The 16,848-nt window shown below is 46.4% G+C and overlaps 1 protein-coding gene across 6 annotated transcripts in view; it reads left to right on the top strand.

The window, feature by feature from the left end:
* Positions 1–1,773: 1,773 nt before the first annotated feature.
* MTCL3 (MTCL family member 3) overlaps positions 1,774–16,848 on the top strand; it is a gene marked incomplete at its 3' end in the record, with an annotated part of 33,668 nt that continues 18,593 nt past the window's right edge. For all 6 annotated transcript variants that reach the window (XM_080390405.1, XM_080390404.1, XM_080390400.1 and 3 more), the window contains exons 1-4: positions 1,774–2,793; positions 4,404–5,398; positions 5,721–5,945; positions 8,355–8,513. In XM_080390405.1, the coding sequence (XP_080246531.1) occupies positions 4,478–5,398; positions 5,721–5,945; positions 8,355–8,513 (1,305 nt within the window). In that variant the 5' untranslated portion in view covers positions 1,774–2,793; positions 4,404–4,477. The remainder of the gene's footprint in view (positions 2,794–4,403; positions 5,399–5,720; positions 5,946–8,354; positions 8,514–16,848) is intronic.

Genomic DNA, 16,848 nt, shown 5'->3' on the forward strand with positions numbered 1-16,848 from the left:
GGACACTACTGGGAGAAAAAAAGGATCTGTATCTTTCCAAAAGCACAATAAAGCTTGTTGTAGGTGGTATGAGATGTCACCACATCCCATTTTTGTTTTACTCTGGCAAGTCCATCCAGGGAACTTGTCTACTGAGGGAGCAGAAAGGATGCTAGTTTCTGTCCAGTGCTTAAAGGTAGGGACTGCTGTGCTTGTCCTTCTGGAGTATATTGTGTAGGCTAAATGTTATATTACTGTGATGACCTCATTATTGCTGTCCTGTGCATTCACCTAGATAAGGAGCCTAGGTATTCTTCTAGCAGAATCTATCCACCACTTTCATAGGAAAATTTCTCAGGTCCAACTCCAGAAATATTTTGTGTTTTCATTCCTCGTGTTTTCAATCAATTATTCTGTGTAGTTGGTATGACTGCAGTCAATATTTATGAGTTTCAAAGGCCTAACAAATCATTAAATATTATGACTTTAAAAAGTAGCTTTTCATCAATGTTTTGATGAAAAAACAGTGGTTTTCTTCTTCAGCATAAATGTTCCATTTCCTATTTTCTGATTGTCCTCAACTCATCACATCTATATATATATCCAGTTCATGCAGTCCCTGGGCTCAAGGCTGGAGGACATTTATCTGCATGGGGGGCAATACCTTTCCACATCCCAGGACGTGCAGTTTCACATGTGTTGGGTCCTGCTTGTCATATCAGAGAAGGTGGAGAGGACTGTGAGACAGGGACAGCTGGAAAGGGGGCAGCTGGTCTCCCCTGGGCTTGCCCTCATCCAAGGGCTGCACAAGGACCTCACAGATATGTATATATATGTACATACAATATATGAAACCATGCATATTTTATATGTGTGTCGACGTGTGCATGCTCACACATTTATGTATATAAGTATGTACGGTGAATTTATGTATATCTATCTTGCATGCAGATGTACGTACAGATGTATGCATGTATGTATATGCTGGTATACCTACAGGCATGAAATCCTCAGTTAATTGTCCTTCAAGAGGAATTTCCATCCCGGAAACCCTGTTTTCCCTTGTTTGGAGCAAAGTGCTGGGCCAGGCCCCCCCTGCCAAGAAAGCACTGTGGGGAGCTGAGGCAGAGGCCAGGCCCTCACCCCGACCTGCCAGCTGCTGCAGAGGGGTGAGCAGGACCCCGGCCCCGACCCCAGCACTGCCTCCTCGTGCCTGTGGATGCCGGGGGGTCGTGCAGGCACAGGTGGGTCCAGGGCACTCCCCACCCACGGCTGTCCATGGAAATGCTCCCTCCTCAGAGGGCAGGGGAAGGGACAAAAGCCTTTCCTCGGCTTTTCTTTGTCTCTTAATTGGGAAAGACTTCAAGCGCGAAGTCTTAAGAGCCCTCTAAGGTGCTTCAGAGCAAAGGTAAATTCACCTCGTGATAAACAGGTGAAATAGATGACCACCTCTGGGGTTTGCCCACGGTACGGGCGAACGGTCTGTGGCCCGGTAGTCCCTGTGCTGAGGCGAACGAATAACACCGGGGGCTGACGCTCAGCGGAGCGGAGCGGGCTGCCTTTGTTTCCGCCCTTCCCGGGCGCAGCGGGCTCTTGCCAAGGGGACGCAGCGGGGACCCGCCGCGCTCCCGGCGCCGGTGAAGGCAGCGAACAAAGGAAAATCCTGCTCCAGTCCCGCTGCCGGTGCGGAAGGCGCCCGGCATCCCTGCCTGGCCGGAGCAGGCTCCCCTGAAGGGGACACTAAATAATTGATCAGGATCGATTGCCCGCATGCATTGGGAAGGGAAACCGGGCGCACTGGGAAGGGAAACCGGGCGCACCCCTCGCACGCAGCCTGCTCCTTCCCGTTTGCGCCGCAATCCTGTTCCACCATGTGCGGATAGATAAGGGGACGCAACTCAGCCTTCAGGCCTGGGCGGGGTTCTTGCCGTTTAATCTTTTCTTTTCTCTTCCCTTCGCTGCTTTTCTCCCTCCCCCCTCTCCGTCTCCCCGGCCCAGTGAGGTCAGCTCATGAATATTGCTTCATTTTCCTGAGAGGCTCTGGCAGCGCCGGGTACCTCGTGCGCGGTGCCCGGCTCCCTGTGCATGCATTTCGCCAGCCCGGCAGCAGACAAAGTGGTGGTGAGTAATGCGGACGATTTAGATCCAAGCCTTTTTTTTTTTTTTTTTTCTTTCCCCTTTTTTTCTTTTTCTTTTCCCTCCCCAAAAAGGGAATGTCACTCGGGATTCAGATGCAACAAACCCGCCAGGTATGAAGGGGGACCTGAGACAATCCTCCCTTTAAAACCCGGACAAAAGGCAGAAGCGCTCCCAAACCTTAAAGCCGCCTTTGGCATTGAGGGTCTGGGGGAGGGAGAGGCGGGCGCCTGGCGAGGGAGGGGGCCGGGGCCGGGGGAGGCCCTGCCTGGTGCCCCGGGCAGGGGAGATCCCCGCGCCGGCGGGTGGAGCCACCGCACCGCTCCCTTTTGTTGCTGCCGCTTATTTACGCATTTTTCCGCCTGGACAGCTGTTCCCGACAGGAAAACCTGCGGAGACCCACGTCCTGGCGCCACGTGGGTTTGCCTGGGAGGAGGGGAGGTTATGTCGCGGAGTTTGGTGAGACGGAGATTTCGGACTTGGGCTCAAACAGGGCTTTCGTTGTACCAGTTAAAAGGAAAAAGAAAAAAAAAAATAATCAGCCAACTGAACCGTAGGCGGCAGCTGGGGCTGGAATTGGGGGCACGTACGGTGGGGGCACGGTGCGGGTTGTGTTCCCGGCAGGTCGCGGCTGAGCCTGATGACCTCGCTGCAGTGAAACTTCCCGAAAAGATCCAGGTATAGCGTTGGGTTCCCGATTACTATTTTTTATTTCATTTTGAACAGTAGGTAAAAGGAAGAGTAATGAGTAAGGTACGGGATCTAAACTGAGTCCTGGCGTTTTGCAGTTTCTTTAGGTCTGGATTTCAAGAGTGACATTTTGTACCTGTATAGCTCTGAACAACAGCAGTGTGGGAATCCTGTTTGTGATGGTTAATAGAGATGCAAACCAAAATTTTTATAAAGTATTGTGATACAAATGTAAGTGTTGATGGGTTTACACTCCCGTGCTCTCGTTTTACTAATTAATGCCTGGGAAGTTTCTGGAAAATTGTGTTCTTTTGAGCTTTAATTTCCAGGATATTGGTTAAAATCAGGGTGATAATGACAGTGCATTTGAGAGGAAACCCTGTGCTTCTGCCAATGAGAGCACAGCAAACACAGTTTCATTGTCTAGTATGTTCCAGGGAGTAAACCAATTGTCAGGGTACAGTATAATGTCTACATTGACTTTGCCCAGTCGTGTTCCTTCCTTTATTCCCTTTTCTAGCAGGGAATGGTTAAGCAGTGTTCTAGGAGGGAATTGTTAGGCCATGTTAGGAATGCTGTCGTTTCTACTTTTGCCTATGTTTTCCCTTTAAGGACGGCTGAATAAAGGCTATGTGAAAACAGTTTGTGGATCATAGCCATTATTTTCAGAATATATTAAGGAACATTAGCAGGAAGATATGGCTTCTAGAAGCCCTTTTAACTGCCGTTTTAAATAATCTGTTGTGGCCATGAAAACACAAGTTTTGTTGCTATGGGGGAAAATTGCCATGTGAGCACACTTCAGCGAATACCACATAACATCTTGTACTGATGGTGAGGGTCTAATCCTTGCTTCCTCTGTTTTGAGAATCTGCTGGAACCATTACGCCTCAGTCCTATGTCAGCACAACCAGTAGTAAACCTGAATCAGTTTGAAGTCCTGACAATGCCTCTGGAAAACAAACTGGGGCAAATCTGGGTTTGGAAGCTGATAGAAGGGCCCCTTTCCTTTATGGCCCTCGATCCCCGAGTTTCGAAGGCCTAACCTTGTCCTGCAAGAGTCCCTGTCAAAGCTGAAGGGGAATCTGTTCTTGCTTCCACGTGTGCAGCCCTTTGTACAGCGGCCTTTCCCCACTCGGCTGTGACAGGCAACCTGGACGGGGTCCCCGGGGAGGCCGGCAGGTGCAGCAGCGACCCAGCGCGGCACCCGGCGTGGCAGCGCGGGGAGCGGGAGGGAAGGCTGCGCGCGGGTGGGGACCGTGCGGTGGTGCGGCAGCCCGCAGGGGGAAGGGGTCGGCATCGGGGGGGTGAAAGCGCCCCTAGATGCAAGCGGAGTGGGAACGGATCCCAGCCTCAGCCGTGCAGCGTGGACTCCCCCCCGAAAGGCGATCCGGACCGGCTTCGGGCTCGGCCCCGGCCGGCTCGGCCCGCAGGTGCCCGCGGGCCGCGGGGCCGCGCTCGGGAGCGGACGGGGCACGGCGGCGGCAGGGAGCGGGCGCGCTGGCCGCTGGCGCTGCCAGAGAGCCCGTCTTCCCGTCGCCCCCCGGCCGTCCTCCCCGTCCCCACCCCGACCGTCTTCTCCGCTTCTCCTCCCCCAGCTCTCGGGGCGGCGGCGGCGGCGGAGGCGGAGGACGCCGCCCGTGATGGACGTCTCCCTGAGATAGCCGCCGCCATGAGCCAGCCGCCTGCAGGGGGCGCCGCCGCCGCCGAGCCTCGCCTCCATCCCGAGGGCAGCAGCGGCAGGAAGCAGCAGCGAGCCTCCTCTCCGGCCAGGGCCCGCGACACCGCCCCGCGCCCGCCGCCCGCCGCCGCCGCCGCCGCCTCCCGTGTCCCGGCCGCCGCCGCCAAGGCCGCCTCGGCGCGGCCGCCCCAGAGCCAGGCCCCCAGGGCCGCCCGCGGCCGCGCTGCCGACAAGCCACCGCGCGGCGCGGCGCCGGCGGGAGCTGTCCAGCCCGGCGCCGGTGCTGAACCGCCGCCGGCCGCCGCCGCCGGGAGAGCCGCCGCCGAGGAGCCGCCGCCGCGCGCCGCCGAACCCGCCGCGCCGCGGGCCGCCGAGGAGGCGCCCCCTGCAGGAGGCGGCGGCGGCGGGGGGGAGCGGGAGGGGGCAGTGGCGCCGCAGCCGCCGCCGCCCAAGCACTGGCGGGGGAAAGCGGGGCGGGCTCCGCTGAGGGGCGCGGGGGAGGCGTCCCCGGCGCCTCCATCTTCCTCGGGCGCGGGGAAGGGCCGCGGGGCGGCGGGCGGCGGCGGGTACTGGAAGGAAGGATGCCTGCAGAGTGAGCTCATCCAGTTCCACCTCAGGAAAGGGCTGGCGGCGGCCGCCCAGATGCAAACCAAGGGCAGCAACCACAGCAGCAGCGGCAGCGCCTCCTCCGCCTCCGCCGCCTCCGCGGCCGCCGCCCCGGCCGAGCCTCCCCCGGCCGCCTCCGCCTCCTCACCTTCTGCCATGGCGGCGGCCGGGGCGGAGGGGCTGCGGCAGGGCGAGGCCGGCGGCGGCGGCAGGAGCGGCGCCCCCGAGGGCTCCCTGAGCCCGCAGCTGCAGGAGGAGATGCAGGAAGAGATGGACAAGCTGCGGGAGGAGAACGAGACCCTCAAGGTGAGGGGCCGGGGCGGCGGCGGGGCTGGGGGTGAGGTGGAGGGGAACAGGGGCCGGGTGGCTCCGCACCCCCGCGCCCCGAGGGGGCTTCCCGGCCGCCCTGTGCCCCGGCGCTGGGGCTGGCGGCAGGGTTAAGGCGCTGCAGGCCGGCAGCGACGCTTCCCCGCTTCGTTGCGGTGCTTTTAATTGAAAGAGCTGGGTTGTATTTAGCTGGTGCCCCTGCGGGAGGAGCTCCATTTTGGCAGCCTTCCCCCAAGCCTGCTGACATTTGTGCTTTTGACCCACCTGTTGCGCCCCTGTCCCCTTGTCGCCCTGGTGCCAGAACGAGATAGATGAGCTGAGGACAGAAATGGACGAGATGAGGGACAGTTTCTTCGAGGAGGACGCTTGTCAGCTTCAGGAGATGCGCCATGAGCTGGAGCGAGCCAACAAGAACTGCCGGATCCTTCAGTACCGGCTGCGCAAGGCCGAGCGCAAGAGGCTGCGCTACGCCCAGACCGGCGAGATCGATGGCGAGCTCCTGCGCAGCATGGAGCAGGACCTCAAGGTACAGATGTGAGCAGGTGTCAAGGGGAGGGTGTGCCTCAGGCAGAGACGCGACCTTCTCGCTGTTTCTGTTTGATGTGCCTTTTCTGTACATACTCAAAACCCGCGTTTGCTGTTGTGGCCGTGACGGTTCTGTAAGTACAGGTGTTCATGTGGCTCTTGACAAAATAGAGTCTTCCCGGTCAGAAGCAAAACCACCCCTTTGTCAGGGAAACTTCTGATCAAAACAAGGGATATTTCATACACTCAGAATGATGCTTAGGCGAATAGGTCAGGCACGCACCTTTGCAGGCAGGGTTTGAATGTGAGCCTTCATGTCCCAAGTGAATATTGTGATTACAGCTTACAGAGTTGATTTCGCTGTTGGCTCAATGTTACTTTGTATTAGTGAGCTATACATGCACAGGGTGTGGGAGGGAAATGGTGAGGGCACCTCTGGTGAGGTGCTCGCCCGCACTTTAGGAGATAGCAGCTAAGGCCTTAGGTTGAGCTAGACAAAGGGTTTACTTTAATTAAGCTTTCTTCTATGTCTATCCCAGTATCCATACAATTGACTCTTTGGAAAGGAATAGTGTTTTTACTTCCCACAGATCATGAATGTGTTCTGCTTTGGAGTAGGGATGAATGTCTAATGCCAGATTTCTGCCTAATTGAATTCCAGGTGCTGGCTGATCATAATTGTAACTCGTGCAGTTCTTTGTAGTGTTCCCAAGTCCTCTTCTGAAGAATTTATATCCAAAAGAACTTTGTTCATTTTCCATGGGTAATAAATCAGGGGACTTAATCCTTCAGAGATACAGTCTTGCATATAGCTGTATTAAAATGCATCTTGTGTAAGTGAGTCCCATTCCCCATGTGATCTAGAACACTCTGTGGGATTTTCCCGCATTAATTGCTACTCCACCAAATTTTGTGTCAAAAAATCACTACCTGTAACAATTGGTTACTGTATTTGTTTGTATCTGTTATTTGGTTGTATGTACTGATGCAGACTGTATCTACAGCCTGAAGACAGATCGTGATAGGATGCTGTTAAAACTGGTTCCCATGATTTTCCATTTACTTTGGTTGGACAACCAGAGGAGCAGTTTAATACTGAGCATAGGAAAAGACATCAAGCTATAGCCCTGTGGTGTGATTCTCGGCTCATCCTGCAGTCTCTTTGGAGTGTGGTTATAATTGAAATTCCCCTCCACTCGCTCTTTCTGTTGGGCATTATGTGTCTTGAGTGTGTGTGCAGTGGGGGAGGTTATTGAATGATCTTGTGCTACACTGCAGTGTTGTATCTGTAATTCACACACACAGGGTTTCTTGTCAGGGGAGGCTGAGTCACTAGCTGCTGCTGTTTTCTGATAGATCGGATTCTTCTAGACTGCTTGCTTACAATTATTATTTTCTTTAGAGTTTTGGTATGTCAAAGAGAGTTCTTTGACATACAAACATAAAGATCGTTCTAGTGAAAGCCATAAAGGATAGCTCTCTGAGCTCCTCTAGCTAATGCTAAGAAGGATTAATTATACTTTCCAATGTTCTAAAAAAAGCAGGAAATTAGGCTTTTCAAACTGTGTGTCTAAATCACCATTATAACAGTGATTAGTGTATATTTAAATATTTTTGGTGCATGATTATAGTTTCTGCTGGTTTCACAAAATACAATGCAGGTGGCTTGAATGGCAAAATTCTCATTACATGAAAAAGAAGAATCAGATCTTGACGTGTGCCTTTTAACTCTATTCCTGTGAAAGTGCATTAAAAAAAGAAAACCAAAAACCCGAGTGTTCATTTTCATTTAAAATATTGGACATCATTTGGGTGAACACAAGGCCAGTAAAAATGTTGTTTTTTCATATTTTGCTCTTTAAAGGAACCAATAGAAATAAATACCAGATATTTAGATTAACTGTCCCTGAAGGAGATAGAAATGGGGAGGGTCAAAATAAAGATGTATTCATTTGTGGTCCTGTACAAGGCACAGGTAGAGAAGGCCTGGAGAAGGTGAGCCGTGCTTTTAGATGCTTCTGCATGTCAAGTATTTGAAGGGCATATGCCTTAGTGCATTGAAAAACATAAGCTAGCAGTGGTTGAGAGAAAATAGATGCTGCACTGTCTTCAGGAATAATGAAGGTCCTGTTTCGCTTTTGACATAATAGAGCCTAGGAAGGTGATGGGATTTAGTTTCTGTGTGGTTTCCAGTGAAGTCCACAGGAATAATGTACCATTTTTGGAAGGAATTGGCTTGAATTTGGAATAATTTAGAATTATGTCTGTAGATATCCTTGTCTACATGTTTCCTTATGTACTGTTTCCATCAAAACATCCAGAATTAATCTCTAAATGGCTGTTTAGGCACTAAGCACTGCAGCAGTAATTCTTGTTCTTAATCTTTCTTTTGATATACTATTTCATTTAGGTTGCAAAAGATGTATCGGTGAGACTTCATCATGAGTTAGAAAATGTGGAAGAAAAACGTACTGTAACAGAAGATGAAAATGAAAAATTAAGGCAGCAGCTTATAGAAGTTGAAATTGCCAAACAAGCACTGCAGAATGAACTGGAAAAAATGAAAGAGGTTAGTGTTGCTATTTACTTATACAGAAAGTATTTGAAGTTCTCAAATTCTCATTGCTGAACTAACTGATGTTCTTGTTTTGGGGGCACAAAATATGGCAGGCAAAAAAGTACACTTTGGTGATTGGGAAGCTGAGAACAAACTCAAATATTTGGTGTTTCCTAGGTGAAACAGACAGCAAATTGTGGCGCTTTTTTTTCCTATGCAAGAAGGGAAATGTGGAACTGATGGTAACAGAGTTTAGAGGCTTTGAGACATTGTACTTACATTAAGATACATGCAGGCAGAGTGCTGAAAGGAGTCAGACACATCTAACTTTGCAGATTATGTTCCCCCCCGTGTTTTTACAAGATCTAGTATTTCTTCCCTTTCTAACTACTACTAGGGACTAGCAGGCACACTGAGACTGGGGATCTAGCACCTCCCCATCTTTAGTCGTGCTCTTTGAAGTATTGGGAAGTGAGAGACTCTACCTGGCCTTTCAGTCAAAGTATAATTTTACATTGTATCTAATTAATCTTCAAAATTACTCTAGCCATTATATAGATGCAAGATACTGTGCCATTAAGTAAGCAGAAAATTGTATTACAGCAGTAATAGCCTGGCTGACAGAGATAACAAAGCATGCAGTAAAAAGAGAAACTGTTGACTAAAAATGACTTCTCAGACCAGAATTGAGAAACAGCTCTCCAGTATTTAAAATGCAATGAATGCCACTGATTTTCACTTTTAGTAACATTCCCTAGTAGGAATGCCTCTGTTTACTTTGATCTTGTATGAAGCAGAAGAGAAAGGCAGGAAAGCAGAAGAGATGTATTTCAGTTGTTAAGAAAGGCAGGAAAGCAGAAGAGATGTAATTCAGTTGTTAAGAAAGGCAGGAAATTTTCAGTTGTATGATAAATTACAGTATTTTTAGGAACTGCAAGTGCTTACTTTAAATGATGTAGTATTAAAAATATTCATATGTTTTCTTTACAGGAATTTAATTTCAAACATGTTAGTAGAGGATAAACAGGTGGTTTTTTCCACTGTCTACTGCTTTTCCAGATAATTGCAGATTTGAAAAGGGCATGAAATCTGAGCGTTATTCAGCTTCCCTCTCCTCTGCCGGAGACTTTCTTCTGTTTTCACTCTGCTTTCTACCAGCAAATGCAACTCAGTTTCTCAGACCATCTTCTCTGTGAGAGCACGATCTTTCTGTAATGATCCTTAGAACTTGTTAAGCTTGGCTTATTCTTGTCCATTCAGACTCTGCTTTCTTGTAGATTCCCATTCCTGGATCCTTTCCTCCTGCCATCTGCTAGGCTGTACCACTGTAAGCTTCTTTTGCCTTCTTTCTTCTTATGTGTCTTCAGATGATAGCGAAGTGTAGTGGCAATTTAATAGCTTATGTTCTTTGGGAGCGGTGTACCTGCAGGAAATTAATCCAATAAATAGGCTTCTTCATCTCTGTCATCAGCAGTTGCTTTCTCCTTACTCTGATTCTTCCCTCTGGCCCACTGTGCTGAGCTATGGTTCTGTTGCTCTCACACTGCTCTCCACTTCTCTCTTTGGCCTAGGTATTTGCCCCTTTCTGTCTTTGCTGTTGGTATCAATGGAAGGATACTGGAGGCTCAGAAAGGAGTGTCATGTTTAAACTAGGGGCTTTTCTACACAATATTCTTTTCATGAAGCTGAAACAGATGGATGATTCCCACTAGCATAGAATGGAGCTCCCACTGAGCCAGAATGGAAAAATGTAGTAAAACTTTACACCAGAGTAAAGCTGGAGTGGACAAAGAGTCAGAAATACACCCTTCTACTAAACTGGAGAGGACTGGCATACCCAGTTATTTATGCATCATAATTAGGCAGGAGTTTTCATTTATGCATTTCAAACCAGCTGCTGAGTCCCTTTCAGTAGGAGAAGGCTGCTTTTTAGTCTAGGACTTTGAACACAGCATGGGGGAAGTTGGAGGATGGTTGAGGAGGTGCAAGTCAGAGAAAAGCAAGTTTGAAGTGAAGCCAAATTATTATGCACTCTGCAAGCGTGCCATGACTTGGGAGACCAATGGAAGGATGCTGGTGAAGAATGCTAATTCTTACAGATTTGAAATGTAGAATTTGTGAAGAAGCTATGAAAATGTTAACATCAAACAACCATGAAAACAACCCAAAGCAGTCTGAAGTGCATTAGAATTTCTCTGTGACAAATACCTTTTCTTCTGCTCGGGCAATCAAAGTTTTCGTGCATCTTAAATGTCAATTTTCTGTTTGCTTGTGAATTATTCCTCTAGTTTCATGGGTTTACAACCCTTTCTCATTTCAGTACAGCCATTATAACCAATGGAAACTCCTGTTTAAGGAAGTTCTACTCAGCATAAATAGAAATGCAGAGTCAAGACCTTTTGTCTGGGTTGTGATCTTTACTTTATTGCGCTTAGAATTAATGGGAGAGTTAATCTCCAAAGACAATGAAGCATTTTTGTTTTACAGCATAACAGTGCCCAGAGTATGTAATGACTGATTTCTGTACTTTATATCATTAAATGTACTGAAAAAACACAAAACTTTCCATTCTTCTTAAAATCTACTTATGTATAACTGTTATGGGAAATTTGTTCTCCTTTTACAATGAACAGTGTGAGATAGCAGAGAATGGTTACAAGTCTTAATAGAAAATATTGGAGGCAGAAGCATAATTTTTTGTTAGGTAGTCTCTAGAGCAGGACCAAAGCCGAAGTTCTTTCTGTATAGATTCTAGATTGTTTTAAAAAAACATATTAGACTTGACTGGAAACATGTGTCAAAGATAAATGCTAGCAGGTGTGTTTGTGTGGAGACAAATAGTTCTGCAGTGAATACAGACTTGTGCATGTATTTGTCCATTAATTAATATAGAGAGATAGTTGCTGCTTGCTTTCTTGGTTTGGAGCTTTTGAAAAAAATAATTGTGATATATTCCATGAGAAATAGAAGCTATTGTGATGGTAGCAGAAGTTTGCAGGCATTTGGGATTTGGAAGGTGTTCCAACAAAGCATACTTTTTCTATCAGTTACTTTTACTTGCTGTTTCATTTAATGTTGTTCCTGCATAGGTCCACACAGAAACACAAGTTTTTTGACCTGCATTGCCAGTTTTTGAAATTCATTTGTAGCAACAGCTGCTGATTTCCTCTTTATTATTTGTTATTATTAATTGAAATGCTTTTGGCTTTTGGGGAAGCTGAAAACAAAGTAGGGAATTTGTTTCCTAGAAGAAAGAGAAACCAACTGTAGCTAGTTGTGATTTTTTCAGATATTAAAAACAAATGTTAATTTGTTGTTAACCATTTGTTAAAGCCTAGCTAATTCTTGTAGAATTATTGTTCTTGTAGAACTTTTCATGATCATAGTATAAACTAAGAAGTCATACATTTGCTGTAGCTGTGTGGGAAATGCCCAGTTAGCCATGCTTTAGATGGTTTGTTGTGAGACAAGTGAAGCAGGGGGAAAATGTGGCAGATGTGCTAGACCCTGGGCTTTCAAATCCTCATTGCAATGCAGATATGTAGTTACAAGAGGCACAGTGATTTTCGGAGTCATATGCCTTTCTGGGTAGAAATAGATTGCTCTGCTGGTGCTCCAAGCTGGACAGATGCAAGACAGTTCGGTTCTTACAGCTACATTAGGGTGATATTGTCTACCATTTTCTTCTTCTAAGCATAGGTTATTAGCTCAGATACAGAGCTTGTGATAACCATGGCTATATGGCCCATGAACCCAAATTCAGGCAGAGGAGTTTATGCCAGCCCACTTGGGGCTGTGTTTTGTTGGAGTTGTGCCTGTCTCGTCAGTCAGTCAGTTTTCCATGTTTTTCCAGCCATGGAAATGGAAGAAGGCAGCAGGGTCTGGGGAACTGGGCACTGGAGCTGGGAGTTGGAATCTGAATTCTGTTCCTGATTTTTATAGTATCCTGCTGTGTGACCACAGGAAAGTAATTACACTTTTCTGCTTACACTTGCAATCTTTGCTTGCCCCATTTATGCACAGATTAGCTCTCTATACATCTCTTGAGTGCTCAGGCTCCACAGAAGTCAGGAAGGTAGCTGGAAATCTCATTACAAAAGCTGCTGCAAAAACCAACCCAACAAACCCAACAAACCAAAAACTGGATAGCTGTGAAAAGAGCTGGTAAGAGACGATCCCGTCCCAGCCCCCTTGATCAACAATATCAGCTTGCCCATTTATGTCTCTCTGATAAAAAGCCAATGTCTGTCCCTGGCCACAGCCCTTTCTCCCTTTAAGCCCATTCTCCTGCCATTTAACCACAACCACTTATTTTTGGTCTTTCTACTATAAATCACAAAGTCTCAGATTCTCCAGGTTCTCTCTCTCAGCCTTGATCCTGTGTCTTGGGGGTGGGTGTGGAGGGGGTGAGATTGGTGTGTCTTGTGGTATTGGCTGTTTTGTTGTCTTCTGATTCCCAAGTCCCAATCTCGTCCTTCTCCGTCCCATTCCCTTCTTTCCTGCATCCCTTCCTCCACTTTTCATGAGTGTCCAATCTCCTCTCTGCATTTCAAGTCTTTTGGAACTCATTTTCCTCTTATTCTACTCCAAATATATTATCCTCATTTCTTAGTTACTGCTTCTCTCTTTGGAAAAATGTGTTCTTTTCCCCTGATTCTTTCACCCCCCTAATACAAATATGTCAGCTTCCTTGGTTTGTTCTATTTCTTTCCTTGCTTCCAAGCTTTAGCTCTTCACTTTTGCAACTGGACTGAGAGCAGTGGAGTATCGCTTTACTGTGCTAGGAAACAGCAACTGTATCACTGTAACCACTAGAGAAACGGTTTCTGATTCTAATACCTACCCTCAGCTTTATCTAAACCTACATGGAGCAACAACTGCAGGACTAGTTAGGCTTTGCCTTCTGGTCTGGAGTTAGAACATAATCTGTCAGCTGGAGAAAATGTGCAGATGGATAGCTGGGGTAGGAGAGGATGTGGTAGTTTGTAAATATGGAATTTTTAATTTAGACTGGTAAACTCCAAGAAATAATTACCTAATGTATAAGAATGGAAGACTTCTGAAAGGCTGCAGTTTGGCAGTCATGATTTGGATGAATTAGAAAAGTATGAGGTGTATATCATATACAGACACAAAAATGTTCCAGAGGACAAGCTCAAAAGAACAGTTTCTAGAATAATTTAATATGACAAAACGGGGATATTCTCTTATTGGAAAGAGCCAAATAATTTTGCTGAAATTTTCCAAAATATTAACAATGTTGGTGCTTGGCATGAAAAATCTGCAGCACCTAAAGTGTGGTGAGTTTGTAAGAAACTGGAAACAAGTCTCATAATGGGTGGTGGTTTGCAGCATTTCTCATAGGCAAGGCAACCATATCCAACAGCAACATTACATTTTTGGATGCCTTCATAATCAAAACTTTGTCTTGGTCCCTTCTCTCAGGACCTTAAACTTCACCATCTCACCATTGGCCATCAACCCCCTGACCAATGCTTCCTTATCTGCAAGACGCCCATCAAAGCAATCCCCACAGTTGACTTGTTTATCACCTATGGCAAAAATTATCTTCAATCCATTGCAGAAATCATGTGACTTCTTCTAGTTGTCTGAAATCATGCAGTATTTATTTATAAACTACTTCTAGTTTCTTCATCGGATGGTCTGTAGAAGGTATCCCAAATGATACCACCCATGCTTCTCTGTCTTCTGATTTTTACCCATAGCTCACAGCTGGACCATCACCTGTTACAGGGCAACACTGCATACAACTGAAATGCTGTTTTGTGCAGAGCACAACTCTTCTTCCTCACCTTTAGAGTTTTTATCAATCCATGGCTACACTCCAGGCATGTGAGCTATTCTGTCATGTCTCTGTGATCCCAGTGAGGCCGTAGCTCTAAATGTTCATGGACTTCTGGCTTCTGTTTGTTGCCCATGCTGCGTGCACTGCAAGTCACTGGAGATGGATACTTAGTTTGTGTTGCTTTGACAGGGAAAGTTTAATTCTCCTCCATGATACTGTCCCCCAAGCACTTCTTAATTGCACCTCAGGTTTTCATTTCTCTTCAGAGTTTCAGCCTCATTTCAAACATCTGGTAATGGAGGGATTAGGGACAAGGCAGAGAGAGAGATGAGATGCTAGTACGCCTGCTGATGTAGCTGATGAGCTTCACAGGATCAGTACTCTTCGAAGAGTTACAGTAATTTACTTGCTCCTGGCACCAGATGGCAGCAGGGGAGGATTTAATAGGTCTCTCACAAGCCTGGTTCCTCCCTGGGTCTTTCGGAGGACCCAAAGAACAAGTCTATTAACCACACTTCTGCTAAAAGTACCTTTAAGCAGAGGGTTTCTGTGATCTGGAATCTCAGTTTGTCACCTCATGAAAATTCAATTTGCTTTGGTGAAAAGAACAACAGGATAATGAGGAGGCTTTTTAAAAAAGGTATGAGAAACAAGTCTTTGCCTGAGTTTACACAGGAAAAACCAAAAAAGTCCTCTGTCTCCAAGCGTGGCTCAGCGGTTCCCTAAGTGCCACATCCCAGCAGATGCAGAACCCCCAGTTATTTCTGTCAGCATTATTTGTGTGAAATTCTGTTACCTTTGGTATCCCGCCCAAATATTTTGTTCTTTTAAAAACAGTACTCAGCAGGGATGCTGTTCATAATCTGTGAGGGTGTGATTCTGACATCTTTGCCCAGAGCACGCTGCAATTTCATGGGGAGCAGGACAGGCAGTTTGCTTTAGTTCAGTTCTTTGAATATGAGAAAAGAATCATAATGGAGAAAGAAATCAATGTCTGCAACAAAATCTGTTGTAGTAATTCTCTGAAAATGTCAGCTATAAACAGGAAATTTTTTTTTGTGCATTTAAGAAGTAGTTTACACTTAAACCTCATAAAATTGCATTTTAATTATGTGTCAGCCATCAGCAATTCACAAGTCATTTGCTTCAAGGGAGTTTTATCAAAACTGAAAATAAACAGCCTGATGGTCAATAATAATATGGCTCAAAAACATATGTAATAAATACTGCATGATTTCAAAAGAAAAAAGCTCCATAAATATCCTATTGTGAAGAAGTTTTGTGAGTAAAGATGCCTAAAGGAGATTTTTTCCAGAGTCATTGAAGCTGCTTTGCTGCTTTGTGGATTCCTGTTGAATTGTCTTAAAATTTGCAAAGATGTGTAAAAAGAGTGGCAGGATTGCCTGCTAATGGGGAAGTAATAATGAAAGAGTGGCAACTGTAGTGAAAAAGTGTGTATCTGGAATACGTTTAAAACAGAAAAGAATTTAGCAATTATGGTTAATACAGTTAAGTTTGGTCAGTTCTTTTGAATGTGTAAACATATTGCTACTACTCTGGTTTGATGGGAGCATGGAAGTTCCTTGTGGCAGAATGTTACCTTGTTTTCCTTCCTTTCTGTGTTGGATATCAGCAGCCTTGGATTTGCAAGTTCCCTTGATGGAGTTGTTACTGATCCTACATACAGTCTACAGATAAAATCAGAGTCTCTTTAAAGTAAGCTCTATTTTAAAGGGAAAAAAAGTAATGACCATCTTAAAAAAGAAACTGATCAGAACAGGAGCACAGAATAAGGGCTGAACTTCCAAATGCATAGAAACTACATTTCAGAGAAAGGACATGAGTCCCTACATCCTGGTCTCAAGCCAGCACCTGAGACCCTTTTTTTGCTCAGATCACACTTAAAGTTGTCCTGTGCTACAGAATTGCTTCCATTAGTCAAAAACTATATTTGTGAAGTAAGTCAGGCTAAGGAAAGGCCCACATACTGACAAGCGATTGCTAGCACATCCCGCGTGATTTTGGCCTGGATCAGCTACCACTGCTTCAGTGCTTGGGCATGATTTGGGGTCTAGCCTGGGTCAGAGCTTATTCCTGATTGACAGTTTGGATGTGGTCCTGCTTGTTTAGAAGGAAACTGTAGGGAAGTTTAGCTGTATTGTCATTGTAGCTGAAAAGAGACTGAATTGTGGAGTGCCAGCTGGCATCAGGTCTTGAGAACGGTCCCTGACCATTTCATTTAAAAAACCCAACAAACAAAAAACTAGGCAAAGGGTCTCTGACTTGGTAAGGAGCCAGATGAGATGGCAAATGAGACACAGAACAGCAAGTCCAGTCTGTTGCTGAATTCCTACTGCTGAGAATTACTGACAAGGGACGATCACCAGCAGTGACAAAGACAACATAACTGGCATGTCCAGTTGTCTGTGGTAATGGACAGTTGGTAGCTGTGGCTTAGGTGGTGGATGGTAACTGGTTACCAGAGAAAATGGCCTGTGAGCATGAACTCACAGTGGGGCAGGCTGGAAGAGACATCTCTGT

The sequence above is a fragment of the Falco punctatus genome (genome assembly GCF_963210335.1).
Source record: "Falco punctatus genome assembly, chromosome: 5".
NCBI lineage: Eukaryota > Metazoa > Chordata > Aves > Falconiformes > Falconidae > Falco > Falco punctatus.